General features: G+C 55.3%; 2 protein-coding genes across 20 annotated transcripts in view; one reads left to right on the plus strand and one right to left on the minus strand.

Moving 5' to 3' along the window:
* Positions 1–10,440, plus strand: part of Pik3cd (phosphatidylinositol-4,5-bisphosphate 3-kinase catalytic subunit delta) — a 48,758-nt gene extending 38,318 nt beyond the window's left edge. For 10 of the 16 annotated variants that reach the window (XM_087906856.1, XM_087906854.1, XM_087906851.1 and 7 more), the window contains 19 exons: positions 542–721; positions 1,011–1,160; positions 1,426–1,515; positions 2,463–2,684; positions 3,202–3,298; positions 3,390–3,520; positions 4,106–4,156; positions 4,232–4,399; positions 4,478–4,608; positions 4,750–4,893; positions 5,067–5,166; positions 5,284–5,462; positions 5,548–5,663; positions 5,799–5,877; positions 6,186–6,353; positions 6,937–7,060; positions 7,232–7,377; positions 7,632–7,764; positions 8,691–10,440. In XM_087906856.1, coding sequence (XP_087762982.1) covers positions 542–721; positions 1,011–1,160; positions 1,426–1,515; positions 2,463–2,684; positions 3,202–3,298; positions 3,390–3,520; positions 4,106–4,156; positions 4,232–4,399; positions 4,478–4,608; positions 4,750–4,893; positions 5,067–5,166; positions 5,284–5,462; positions 5,548–5,663; positions 5,799–5,877; positions 6,186–6,353; positions 6,937–7,060; positions 7,232–7,377; positions 7,632–7,764; positions 8,691–8,828 — 2,547 coding nt within the window. In that variant the 3' untranslated portion in view covers positions 8,829–10,440. The remainder of the gene's footprint in view (positions 1–541; positions 722–1,010; positions 1,161–1,425; positions 1,516–2,462; positions 2,685–3,201; positions 3,299–3,389; positions 3,521–4,105; positions 4,157–4,231; positions 4,400–4,477; positions 4,609–4,749; positions 4,894–5,066; positions 5,167–5,283; positions 5,463–5,547; positions 5,664–5,798; positions 5,878–6,185; positions 6,354–6,936; positions 7,061–7,231; positions 7,378–7,631; positions 7,765–8,690) is intronic. The other 6 variants (XM_087906861.1, XM_087906864.1, XM_087906865.1 and 3 more) reach the window with 6 other exon arrangements.
* Positions 10,441–10,755: 315 nt separating this feature from the next.
* The window catches only part of Clstn1 (calsyntenin 1), a 65,119-nt gene continuing 61,913 nt past the window's right edge, over positions 10,756–13,961 (minus strand). For all 4 annotated transcript variants that reach the window (XM_087906867.1, XM_085690259.2, XM_087906868.1 and 1 more), the window contains 3 exons: positions 13,285–13,420; positions 12,780–12,964; positions 10,756–12,346 (listed from right to left, as the gene is read on the minus strand). In XM_087906867.1, coding sequence (XP_087762993.1) covers positions 12,149–12,346; positions 12,780–12,964; positions 13,285–13,420 — 519 coding nt within the window. In that variant the 3' untranslated portion in view covers positions 10,756–12,148. The remainder of the gene's footprint in view (positions 12,347–12,779; positions 12,965–13,284; positions 13,421–13,961) is intronic.

Genomic DNA, 13,961 nt, shown 5'->3' on the forward strand with positions numbered 1-13,961 from the left:
CCTGAGCTCTTCATCCAGCCTGCGTGCCCATGAGGGACTTCTCTGCTGTGAAATTCCCCAGCATTTCTTCCCGTTCCTTTTCCCAGTAGCGTGAGATGGCATTCGCCAGATTCCCCATGCCTGCCAAAGGGCTTAGCTGGTTGTCTCACCAGGCAAATGTGGGGTTATTTTATTTTACTTTATTTTATGGGTATGAATGTTTGTCTCATGTTTGTAAGAGCATGCATGTCTAGTGACTGCAGAGGTCAGAAGACAACGTCGGAGTCCCTGGAGCTGGAGTTAGAGATGGTTGTGAGCCGCCATTCCCAGCTGGGAATGCTGGGAACCAAACCCAGGTCCTCTGCAAGAGCAACAGATACTCATCAAGAACTGTCCCATACCAAGCAGATGTGACAATGCCAAGTGACCCACCCCACCCCCGCCGGTGTTTCCTGGGATGCCTTGATCAGTGAACGCCTAGGCTTTCTGACAGGCAGCCCCGCCTCTGCCCCAGAAGCCCCCGGGCCTGCAGAGCAGAAGGCTGACATCCTTCTCCCCACAGGAGAGCTTCACCTTCCAGGTGTCCACCAAGGACATGCCCCTGGCACTGATGGCCTGTGCCCTGCGGAAGAAGGCCACGGTGTTCCGGCAGCTTCTGGTGGAGCAGCCTGAAGACTATACCCTTCAGGTGAACGGGAGGCATGAGTACCTCTATGGCAGCTACCCACTCTGCCAGTTTCAGGTGAGCCCTCCCTGCCACCCGCGTGTGGCCCTGGGAGCATCAAGGGACCCGGATTTAGCCTCTCTTGAGCCTGATGAGGCAGGCCTTTTTGGTTACCATGAGAGCATCCCCTTGCTGAACTGGTCCTCTGTAAGCACGAGGAGGGGCCCCATCTTTAGGGGAACCAACACAAGGCCCCTCCTGAAGTTTGGGATAGGCAGTATCAGCTTGGCGAGTTCCTGGTAGCCAGTTGTCCAGGAAATGAGTGGGGGACCACCCATCATCACCTCACCCTGCACCTCCATCCCAGTACATCTGCAGCTGCCTGCACAGCGGACTGACTCCCCACCTGACCATGGTCCACAAATCCTCCATCCTCGCCATGCGGGATGAGCAGAGCAACCCTGCCCCCCAAGTCCAGAAACCACGCACCAAACCTCCCCCAATCCCTGCTAAGAAGGTGAGACAATGTACTTCCTTTCCAGTGTCCCCAGTCAGCTGGGAGGCACACCAGGAGGGCCTGGGTTCAGGGGCCCTTGGTGGGTGATCCATGTCCGGTTGGAATCTGTGTGAACCACAGGGCCACCCTCCATTACCCTCTTGTGGATCTTCGGGGTATTGGGGGCCCTGGTGCATTTGCACAACAGGCTTTCTGGTAAAAGACAGACAGCATTGGGGACAGGTATCTGGGCCTTGCCACCAACCCTGCCTCCCTACTTCCCCAGCCCTCCTCTGTGTCCTTGTGGTCCCTGGAGCAGCCTTTCTGCATTGAGTTGATCGAGGGAAGCAAAGTGAATGCGGATGAGCGGATGAAGGTAGGGGCTCCTGGGCCAGGTGAGGGAGCCACTGTTTGCTCTACAAACAAGGTGGCTGTGGCCGGGACGGGTGGCAGCGGAAGAGGAGTGGGAAGATGTCACACGAAAGCCACCTGACCACATTACCCAGCGTCCCTGACTGGAGTGGTTGTGAGCCGCTTCAAAACAGGAAGAGGGGAGTGGGGTGAGCCAGCCAGCCAGAGACTGATTCGTGGAAACCGGGCAGGGCCCATTTCTGTGTATTTGACTTCGGTGGAGGTTGTGGGGATGAAAGCGGTGTCTGGGGAGGTGTGAGGGGCAAGGAAGAGTGGCTGCATGTGGTCAGGGTACGCCAGCAGCATGGACGGGTAGCTGCCTCATCCCCTGGGGTCTGAGCTCCCTTTGGGCTGTGAAGATAGCATAGAGGCTCTGTGCTCTTTGGTTTTTAAAAAGCATGTCCACAACCCTTACATCCTCTTTCCTTGCCACTGCCTTCCAGGTGGAGGGATTATTGTTCCATCTGTGGAATGGGAAGGTTTCCTTCCCAGGACCGTAGTTTTACAAGCTTGGAGGGCTGGGTGCCTGTGTCTGGGATGATCAGCTGGTGGCACTCCTGGATAGGAGCCCATATGGTTCAAAAAGGCAGCAGCCTGAGGTTGTTAGAGCCAGCGAGTCCTGGAATTACCATCTCCTGTTGAAGAAGCTGAGGCCTGAAGTGAAGGGACATGCCTTGAGTATCAGTGCATAGTCTATGTGGCCTCACATGCCCCATGGCTTCTTGTCCTACTTGGCCAGTGGCTTTCTCTCAGAGGGACAACCCCCCCCCACCGTGAGGAAGTAAATTCAGACCTACTTAGGAGTGAGGAGGACATTTGAGGAGGACATTGGTGGGAGAAGCTGGCGAGGGAAGGGATGGCCCAGGGTCTCCCATTCACTTACTCTGTTTCTGGTACCCACCCTACCCCCAGCTGGTTGTCCAGGCCGGGCTCTTCCATGGCAATGAGATGCTCTGCAAGACAGTGTCCAGCTCAGAGGTGAACGTGTGCTCAGAGCCCGTGTGGAAGCAGCGGTTGGAGTTCGACATCAACATCTGTGACCTGCCGCGCATGGCTCGGCTCTGCTTCGCGCTCTATGCCGTCGTGGAGAAGGCAAAAAAGGCGCGCTCCACAAAGAAGAAGTCCAAGAAGGCGGTGGGTAGTGCAGGCTGGGAGGAACCTAAACCTCCCTGCAGTGGGCCTCAGGCAGGCAGGTTAAGGACAGGGGTCCTGGGGGGCCCGGAACCCTAAGCCTCTACACCATCATAGTCTGGATTCCTATCACAAGGGATAGCTTGTGGACGGCCTCCTTGGGATTATCTACTATGAACCTGTAGTCCAGGGGGTTTTTGTAGGCAGCTTCCTGGGTAAAAAGTGTCCTTGGTGGATCTAAAAGGCCTGGGGTAGCCGTTGCCTTGAGTGGCTGGGCCCCTGTCACACTTCTAGCATGTTAGCCCTTGTCCTGCTGGGGTGCCCTGGGGCTGAGCCAAGTGCTGGGACAGGCTCAGGGATACAGGCCTTGCTGGTTTGTCACTAGGACAAAGCAGTTGGTCCTCCCTTGAGTCTTCCTGGAGTCCTTCCTTCTCCCACTGGGCTTTCAGGGTTGTCCTGATCAGCAAAGGGGGCTGGGGGGCTTTGTGACTGGCCCTAACCTACTGGCGTCCCTCCCTAGGACTGCCCCATTGCCTGGGCCAACCTTATGCTGTTCGACTACAAAGACCAGCTCAAGACTGGGGAACGCCGTCTCTACATGTGGCCTTCTGTCCCAGGTGGGCCCAGCCCCAGGGGAGCAGCTAGCAGGGGTGGAAATCCCAAAGCAAGTGACTTTACAAATATAACTCCATCTGTCCCCGTGTTCAGATGAGAAAGGAGAGCTGTTGAACCCGGCGGGTACAGTGCGTAGTAACCCCAACACGGAGAGCGCCGCGGCCCTGGTCATCTGCCTGCCTGAGGTGGCCCCCTATCCTGTGTACTTCCCTGCTCTGGAGAAGGTCAGTGAGGACCCTGTCCTGCTAGACCAGTACTTCTCAGCCTTCCTAACACTGCAGTGTTTTCATAGAATTCCTCTGTTGTGGTGGCCCACCCACAACCATACATTATTTTCTTTGCTTCTTCATAACTGTAATTTTACTACTGTTATGAATTGTAGCACAAATATCTGTGTTTTCTGATGGTCTTAGATGACCCCTGTGAAAGGGTCATTCGACTCCCAAAGAGGTTGCAACCCATGGGTAGAAAACGATTGTTCTAGACCTTCCTTACTCCGGTTCTACAGTTTTTCAAAGAGAAGACCCTGGCCACCCTGGGATTTGCCCATTGCTAGGCAGTATGTCATTAGGCCAATTCAGGGGTTTCCAAGAGCCATCTGGGCCGCCACTGGGTCACATCCGTGTGGGAAAGATGCTCCTGGATGTCAGAGGTACGAGCTCGAATGCTAGCAAAAGCTGTGCAGGGCATAGGATGGTTTCCACAAGTGGGAAGGACACATGCTAGGTCTGAGGTGTAGATGTCCTGCTTTGGGGCTCAGCAGGGGCTGCCCCAAGCCCAGGGTGTTGAGAGCTGGACGCTTGTTGCAGATCCTGGAGCTGGGGCGTCACGGCGAGCGTGGGCGCATCACAGAGGAGGAGGTGAGCTCAGATCCTGGAAGCGGGGAGCTGGGATCAGGTATGGAGCTGAGGCCTCACCCTGTCTGTGTCCTTCAGCAGCTGCAGTTGCGGGAGATCCTGGAGCGGCGGGGGTCTGGGGAGCTGTACGAACATGAGAAGGACCTGGTGTGGAAGATGCGGCATGAAGTCCAGGAGCACTTCCCAGAGGCCCTGGCCCGCCTGCTGCTGGTCACCAAGTGGAATAAACACGAGGATGTGGCCCAGGTGAGTGGAGAGGGGATTCTGGGGAAGGAGCCCAGGGCAGATGGACAGCTGCCGCCCACCCCTCACCTGACCACCAAGCTGTCCCAGATGGTCTATTTGCTGTGCTCCTGGCCGGAGCTTCCTGTGCTGAGCGCCCTGGAACTGCTAGACTTCAGCTTCCCTGACTGCTACGTGGGCTCCTTTGCCATCAAGTCCCTGAGGAAGCTGACGTGAGTTCCTGCTGGGTGCTACCTCTGGGGGCACAGACTCCCTTCTTTTCCAGAAGGGTCCTGGGTTGGGATGAATGTGGCCTCTGCCTCCTACTCTGCCACTGACCAGCTGTATAGACCGTCAGCCCTGTTTCTCCGCAGGGATGATGAGCTTTTCCAGTACCTTCTGCAGCTTGTGCAGGTGCTCAAATACGAGTCCTACCTGGACTGCGAGTTGACCAAATTCTTGCTGGACCGAGCCCTGGCGAACCGCAAGATCGGCCACTTCCTCTTCTGGCACCTCCGGTAGCTGAATGCACCCCAGCCTGAGGGCCACAGGGAAGGGAGACCTCAGACTTGCTGACCTTAGGTTTCTAGCAGGCCCCGATGTTCTGGGTGCCCTGGGCTCTACCCAGGCTGAAGGGGAGATGTGTGGTAAAGGTCCTAGGCAAGACTCAGTACCATTTTTTTTTTTCCAGCTCGGAGATGCATGTACCATCAGTGGCATTGCGTTTTGGCCTCATCATGGAGGCCTACTGCAGAGGCAGCACCCACCACATGAAGGTGCTGATGAAGCAGGTAAGTCTTGGCCGGACTTTCCTTCCGGCTATGTGCCTTTTCCCCCAATCCCCACAACCACACCGTCCTCCCTCCTGAGGCTGGCACCCACTGCTGCCTTTCCGCCGTCACCACCAGGGGGAAGCACTGAGCAAGCTAAAGGCGCTGAATGATTTCGTGAAGGCGAGCTCGCAGAAGACCACCAAGCCCCAAACCAAGGAGATGATGCACATGTGCATGCGTCAGGAGACCTACATGGAGGCCCTGTCCCACCTGCAGTCTCCGCTCGATCCCAGCACCCTGCTGGAGGAAGTCTGGTGAGCCCCACGTCCGGCCCCACAGGGGCTCCTCCCACCCCTCGGGTCTGTGGAGGAGCACCTGTGGACCCCACTCTCTGGCCAGCAGTGTGGAGCAGTGCACCTTCATGGACTCCAAGATGAAGCCACTGTGGATCATGTACAGCAGCGAGGAGGCGGGCAGTGCTGGCACCGTGGGCATCATCTTTAAGAACGGGGATGGTGAGCAGGCGCTGGGGAACCCGTCTCTGGGCTATCCCGACGGGTGGTCCTGGAGACATGAATTGGAAGCCTTATCCTGGGACCTGAGGGAATGCAGAGCTTAGTGGACACTGTGGTCTCCTTCCCACGCTGCAGACCTCCGCCAGGACATGCTGACTTTGCAGATGATCCAGCTCATGGATGTCCTGTGGAAGCAGGAAGGCCTGGACCTGAGGTAGGGGCCCATCCCAAAGGGCATCAAAACCATCGTTACCGTGACAGCTGGGAAAGGGATGCTCTCAGTACAGGGAAGACAATAGAAAGCTAGCAGAGGCCAGGGAAAGCCGTCCACACATCCACCTTGCTCCCTCTGCACTTCCTGGTCTTCTGCCCGCCTTAGAAAGCAACAACCTTTTCCCAAGCTCTCATCATATTGCTGAAGCCTCCCGAGTCCTCCCCGTCCTCAGCAACCTGAGTGTTGCCTCCCCTGTGGTTACCCGGGGGACAGCCTTTGGTCTTGACAGTCTTCTCCCCTTCACACAGGATGACCCCCTATGGCTGCCTCCCCACTGGAGACCGCACAGGCCTCATTGAAGTGGTCCTCCACTCGGACACGATCGCCAACATCCAACTGAACAAGAGCAACATGGCAGCCACAGCTGCCTTCAACAAGGACGCCCTGCTTAACTGGCTCAAGTCCAAGAACCCCGGGTAGGTTTCAGGCCTTCTTCCTGGGAGGCGTGATGTGGGAAGGGTCGGCCTATCAGAGACAAGGTGAGAGGAAGGGCTGTGACCTTCTCTGACTGTGGCGCAGCTGTGGGGCCAGCCTGAGTCAGCAGGGCTGTTCTCACGTGCCGACTGCCGATGGCTGTGTGATGCCACTCAAGGCTCACGGCTTCGGGACATCCGCCATTCTGAGTGGGCTCGAGTGGTCTCACCTGGGATATTCTACAAATATTGCTTGGGGCAACTCAAACCATCTGGGGCTTTTGCCAAGCCTGGAGGGTCTAAGCAGGATTCCACTGGATGCCTGGAGCCTTGGTACCACCTGTGAGCTCTAGCCCTCCTCCTGGCCTCTGCTCAGCCCCTGCTTCTCCCCATGGTGTTCACAGGCAGTGGGGGACAGGTTCAGGATCAGGGAGGCAGCCTAGGCTGTGGAACAGTGCATTCCACATTCTGTTGAGTAAAGCAAGCTGAAAGGCTAGACTCTAGAGGGAGAGAAGCACCCAGTAGAAACTCCAGTAGAAGTTGCTGCCGTACAGTGTGGCCATGACTTTCGATCTTCCCCACTCAGGGAGGCCCTGGATCGAGCTATTGAGGAATTCACCCTCTCCTGTGCTGGCTACTGTGTGGCCACGTATGTGCTGGGCATTGGTGACCGACACAGCGACAACATCATGATCCGAGAGAGTGGACAGGTAGGGAGAGGTGGTGGGCGGCCCAACCTCCAGTCTCGGTCTATTGCCCCCCTCTCCCCCCGGGGTCCCTGAGGTTCAAATCCAGCTCACACCAGCCCAGGGCTACTCCTGAGCCACACACCCTGTCTCTCTTTTCTGATTTCTCATTCTGTACCTTTCCCTCCCTGTCAGCTGTTCCACATCGATTTTGGCCACTTTCTGGGGAACTTCAAGACCAAGTTTGGAATCAACCGTGAGCGAGTTCCCTTCATTCTCACCTATGACTTTGTCCACGTGATCCAACAGGGGAAAACTAATAACAGTGAGAAATTTGAAAGGTGAGGGCATTGCCACTGATCCTGGACCACAGGGACCCCGGGTGAAGGGCCACGGATGGAGACACTGTCTCCAGGTCCCTCCTGTTGGGGGTAGTCTGTAGGAAACAGGGTGAGGAGGTCAGCCTGAGGAACCTAGGGGCTTTGGTACAGTCATCACCGGAGCAGCGGCTCAGGGAAAAGTGCAGACACTGGCCTTGACCCCGGAGTGATGGTGAGAACCCAGGACTCAGCTGCTGTGCCTTCCTCACCCGCAGGTTCCGCAGCTACTGTGAACGCGCCTACACCATCCTGCGGCGCCATGGGGTACTCTTCCTCCATCTCTTCGCCCTGATGCGTGCTGCAGGCCTGCCCGAGCTGAGCTGCTCCAAAGATATCCAGTATCTCAAGGTAAGTACCCACATGGGATTCCCGTGGCTGTGATAAAGACCGTGACCGCAAGCAACGTGGGGAGGAAAGGGGTTCACTTCGGCTTCCAGCTGTCGTTCATGCCGAGTGGGCCCTGGAGCAGAAGCCGTGAGTCTCTCCCCACGGCTTGCTCAGCCTGCCTTACACAACCCAGGACTGCATGCCCAGAGGCGGTGCCCTTCACAGTGGCCTGGGCCCTCCACAGCAGTCACTCCCAGGGCGACCTACAGGCAGTTCCTCAGTTGAAGTCTCTTGTCCCAGATGTCTCTAGTTTGTCAGGTGGACAAAAAACTAAGCAGCCACTCAAGCCAAGGCTGAGTCAGGACCTGCTCCAGGGCTGCTTCCCAAGGCTGGCCTGGGCAGGCTGAGTCCTAGAAGAGCCCCATTGGTAGACTTCTTGAGAGCAGTGATGCCCGTGGCGGGGGAGGGTTTATACCATCCCTGACCTAGCAGTGGGGTCTGCTGGGAAGTGGCCAGAGTGCTCTAGTGTACTGGGCTTCGTCATGCTGGGATGAGATGTGGTGACCTTCCTTAATCAATCCCCGTCTCTCACCGGTGTCTCACACAGCACACACACACACTCGCGTGTGAGCTGTGTGAGCTAAGATCTCTTCTACATCTTATAAACTGCTCCCGTCCCACACGCTCAGTTTGTGGTCAGTGGAGCAGAGTGAGGTGGTGACAGGTCACAGGGCTGGCCAGGGCATTCCCTGAAGGCCACCTAGCACTCCAAGGCTTCTGTCTCAGGACACTTGAGCAGTGGGTGGGCTGAGTGGGCCATCGGGGCTTGCAGGTCTGAGTAAAGAGCTTTCCCTTTCAGAAGGAATTTAACATTCCTTAGGCTTCAGTACAGATAGTATAACAGAGAACAGGACCCCTCAGTGTCTCCCTGCTTCGTGTTTGTCTAGGACTCTTTGGCACTAGGGAAGACAGAGGAAGAGGCACTCAAGCACTTCCGGGTGAAGTTCAACGAAGCCCTACGGGAGAGCTGGAAAACCAAAGTCAACTGGCTGGCGCACAATGTGTCCAAGGATAACAGGCAATAAGGGGCTCTCCCCTGGTTGCCACACAGTGGCTCCCTCCTGGCTGTCAGCCCTAGGGTAAACTGTCGGACCTGGGGACTAGGCATGCTCAGTGGTCATCAAAGAGGCCACGACACCTGAACTGTTCCTCAGGGGGAGGAACCACACAATTGCCTCTTGTTTACACTGTTTATTTATTTATGACTCAAAATGTTTAGGGAACAAAACAGCCATAAATGGAACTGTTTTTGTGGAGGGGGGTGTGATGTCCTCGTGGGACACCCCTCATCCCACCCCCGTCAGCACTGTAAGCAACGCCTTGAGGATCGCACCACAAGTCTTCCAACCTGTGGATCTTGGCCCAGCAAAGAGTTCTTCTTGGGGTCTTCTTCCCAGGCTCCCCGCTAGGCTGCCTGGGACAAGCCTGGCAGTGACCTGGTGCCTCCCATCCAGACAGACACCTCAATCCTCAGCTCACCTCCACCACCTTTGTGTGGCCCACCTTTGGCGACCTCCACCAACCAAGCCTCTGGCAGCTTCCGAGGAAGCCAAGGCACCCTCTAGACTCAGGCACATTTGCTCGGCCCTGCTGAATGACCTCTTGGATATGGGGACACCCTCACCTTTTATTTTCGGGTAAGAAAATGATAGCCAAACTATGTACAGAACTCTACGGCTGGGAGAAGGACCTGGCCCCCCACTATGAATAGTATGTGCCAGTCTCAAAACACTCAAAACTGGCGATTGGTTCAGGACAGTGTGGTCACAAATCAAGACAAACAAGTAAGAACAGAGTCCACTGTGCAATGGGTGTGAGCCACACCCAAAGGCAGCTTTAGGGACAGGCAGGATCCCTCCCAGAGCTATCCCCTGATAGGCAGCTGGAGAGCCAGGTTCTGAATGGAGAGCAAGAGTGAGGGCAAAATTCAAAGCAGCCTGAGCTTTCATCCTTGGAAAGGAAAAGATCAGAACGACTAGAAATGCAGGTCTGAGCCTCCTCCCGGGCTTCCCAAAGCCACTCTAGCGATGGAGCTAGGTACCTGGGCTTTTAGAAGCTCAGTGATCTGGGGACACAACTCAATGGTACAGTATGCGTCACGAGCACATTGCTACGTATTGGCTGCCACCTCAGGACCTGGATCTCTCAGGATCATTCTGAGACCTGCAGACCCTTCATGGCTGTGTCGCCAGCAGCCCAGGACAAGGAGGCCAGGTGCCAGTGGCCCCCTGTTGATGAGTTTAGGGTCCAGCAGCAGTTTGTACCTCCATGAAGAACCTGCTTAGTCCACAGTAGCTGCTGAAACTGTCTGCCCGCCACCAATGCTGAGATAGGAAATGCGCTCGTGTGTGTGTGTGTGTGAGCGTGAGTGTGCATGTGTGCGTGCCTGCCACATTATTTATTGAAACGAGTCTGGGTGCTCCCTGGTATATGGTGCAGACTGCACATGCTCAGCCTTTGAGTTTATGTATGGTCTGTGCACCTGGCTGTAAGAATATTTTCTATTTTTTTTAAGTCATTTCATGTTTGTGTGGGGAAAGTGGACTTCCTTCCACTGATGGAAGAGACATCTGTGCCACCTTAACATGACAGGTAAAGACAGGTGGAAAGAAATAAAAGGCTTTCTATGTTCTTACATTCTCGGCTCCAAAAGAAGCAGGGGGCGGGCTGGGGACCCGGTGCAGGGGTGGAATGTGTGCCTGGAACGTGTGAGGCCCCGATGCCTTCCTCCATACCCTTAACAACCGAAACAAATCCTGGCATGGGTGTGGTGGGCACCTGCAATCCCAGCACTGCACAGGCAGAGGCAGGAGGACCGCTGTAAGTTTGCGAGTAGCCCTGGTCTAGAGACAGAAGTTCCAGGTCAGCCTGCTAGGGCTCCATAGCAGATCTTGTCTCAACTACCCCACCCCCCAAAAAAAGGAAGTGACAGAACAGACCCCACACTCAGGCTAGAGTTAGAACCAGAACTTTATTATAATGCATACACTTCCTGACCTAGCATCAATATACACATATTAAAAGGGACAGATGCTGCAGCTACCGACACATGAATGTCCCTCTCCCCATCAGCATCTGTCCATCGTCTAATAAGACAGCTACAGGGACTGGACATGGGAGGGTGGCCACAGACATCACAGCCATCAGCATCCTTAAAACTAGCAGTGAGGGCCAGAGACCCCCAGCTGGAGAAGTCTGTGATTGTACATGGCGAGCTGAGTGCTGTGTGGGCTTAGATGCTGTCTCCTACCTCGCCACCAAGCAATGAGACTCCTAGCTATGGGGGCTTGGGCCTTATCCCACACCCTGACAGCAAGGGGGCATCCCATGGGGCCTCTAGGGAGCAGAGAAAACAGACTGTTTTGGAACATTCTAGCACTTTGTCTTTGGGCCTCAGGATCTCCTTTTGGATGTTGCAGTGTAGACTTACTCAGGCCTGTTGTCTTCAGATCAAGGAGCCCGAGTGTCTTGCAGAATTTGCTGTCAGTTCTCATGAGCTACACATTTTCACCAACAGGGAGACATATTTAATAAGCAGAAACCACAAGGCTGCACAGCGAGGTGGCTGCCGGTCACAGGAGTGTACGAGAGGCCAGGGGCCTTGGTAACTACCTGGCTGTTGCAGCATCTAATGTGATTGGGGTGCTAGGGTCTGGTCTTCCAAGCAGCATTGGAAGCCTGTGACCCCTGCCACGTGACTGTAGAGACCCCAGCAAGGGCCACAGTGACCTGGACCTCTCTAACCTGGTCTCTTGTGAGGAAGAGGGGAGGAGAGTTCCTCCTGGGCCTGTGTCTGACCTCATTTTACACGCCTGTGCTGGGTACACTAGCACAGGAGAACACAAAGAATCCCAGTTTATTTACAAAATATTAAAAAGTCAGTTGGTCATCTACATATTAACCCCCATTCTCCCACTTTATACATGCACTAGTTTGAAAAAAAATAAAAATTTTTAAAAATAAAGAAAAATGATGACTGGGTGGGAGCAGTGTTTTTACCCTTTTTCAGCGAGTCCAATCACTGCAGTGTCTCTGGAGGTGTGAGGTGCTGAGGCCCTCTCCCGGACCAATGGGACTTCAGCCACATTTGGGGTCCGAGGAGCTGTGGGGCCACTGCACCCAGACGTGGCCGGGGAAGTGCCAGCTCCTAGCAAAACTGCAAGTGTGATGGGCAGGGAGGGTGGAGGGCGGGGCCTAGGGCCCCACACACTGTGCACAGGCGGATGTTTAGCGATGGGGGAGGGGTCTGCAGACCTGCTGGCCGAAATGATTTTGTACATCGTGGACCCGTGGGGCTGGGAGATGGCAGGAGAGAGTTCTGGAGATCAGGTGTCGAGGCATGTGTTTAGTAGCTGAGCGTGGAGTCATCCCATTCCAGCTGCTGCTGTCGTGTGGCGTTCTGGCCATCCCCGGGGCCACCCTCCTCCTCCTCACTGCTCTCTGACTCGGCACTGGTGATCTCCTCCTCCTCCTCCCCATCTTCGCTCTCCTCTTCTTCCTCCTCCTCCTCTTCCTCCTCACTGCTGTGCTGGTCCTCATACGTCTGGGAAAGAGAGGATGGTGTAAGGCTAGCTGGTGGCTCCACCACCCAATGTCCACCTGCTAGAAGCCACAGAGGACGAAACCAACCCTACAGGGGCTGAGCAGCACTGGTGCAAAGTGCATGGGGCAGCGAAGCATGCATCAGCAACTCGGCATCCATGCCCTAGGGAGGGGTGCTCGATGCTGAGGGATGGAGATTCGTCCTGTTACACCAGAAACATCTTGGGGTAAAGAAGCAGAGAGCACCGACTGCCTGCCTATGCTAATTAGTGTGACCTTCAGCAAGGTCTCTGAGCCCGGATTTCCTCAACTGAAGACCCCCTTCTAATCTCACAGACCTGATGTGCTGAGTACATGACACATACAAGGACACAAGGGGCCATGGTTGCACGGGTCTCTGGTGCTCGGCAGTCTGGGGGCACCTCTGCGCCTACCTCCATGGGGTTCACAGTGATAGTCAAGGCCGAGTCGTCCCAGTCCATCTCGTTCTCCTTCCCGGTGTCCTGGTCCCTCATGGTTCGCTGATGGGCAGCTCGGATCCGAAACACCCCCAGGATAATCATGAAAACCAGGAAGCTGACACATACCACAATTACAACAGTCGCCGTGCTGGGGACAACTGCCAGGAGATTTGAAGACCGGATTCAGCTTCTGTGATACTGCTTACCCGGACAGCGTCCCACCCTTGGCTTCCTAAACTAGCTGAGGTCAGAACGAATGTGTCACAGCGTTTCACCTGATCCTCCAAGACCAGGGGGAAATACTAAGGCAGCCGGGTCCCGCTCACCTTCCACTCTGCAGCTGTGGTAAGCTGCCTTCTGCATGTGACAGTATGTGGGTGTATGTGACAGTATGTGGGGAGCTGTGCTTATAGCCAGTCTTAGTGGGGGGACCTATCTGAACCCTACTGGGATGCCATGGACTTCCCAGGACTCCTACCTGCAAATGGGTGAGGATTGGCCAGATTGTGACCAGACAGGTCAACAAAGGAGCGATGTTCAGGGTGGACGAACTGTGGCTGGGCAGCCATGTGATTGGCGTGTTCCACAGGGTTAGCTGTGTGGATCACATTCACCTGCAGAGGACAAAGATCACTGAGGCTGGTGTCCCACGTGTACCTGACCGGCGACTGTGGAGTCAATCAGGCGACAAGGCCTCCAGGCTGCAAACAAACAGGGCTGCTCCAGTGACCAGAAAAGTGATCAAAAGGAGACCCTGTCAACCACAGACAGTGCTTGTCTAACAATTATTTATAGTGTAGCTTAGAAAAGAAAACATTTGCATCAGCGAAGAAAACAAGCCCAGATCACCTGGGACCTGCTCGGCACAGACCACTTTCCCGCTAACCCGGCTGAAGGAGAGGCAGACCAATCGCTATTTGTCGCTTTTCAAACCAGCTACCCTTTGGCTCAGAACGCGTGCCAGCATTCTAAATTGAGCCTTGGCACACCACTTAGGTCGTGACGGAGACAGCGGACTGCTCAGAACAACTGAGTCCATTTCTCCAGACCACAGAGGCCCTGCTCGATAAAGTCGGCTGCAGCAGAGAGAAAATGTCTGCCAGCTGCTGTGACCTCAGAGTAATCACGGCCTAGTGTCGGCACACCCAGCCAGTG

The sequence above is a fragment of the Myodes glareolus genome, chromosome 6, assembly GCF_982192425.1.
Source record: "Myodes glareolus chromosome 6, mMyoGla1.1, whole genome shotgun sequence".
NCBI classification, from domain to species: domain Eukaryota; kingdom Metazoa; phylum Chordata; class Mammalia; order Rodentia; family Cricetidae; genus Myodes; species Myodes glareolus.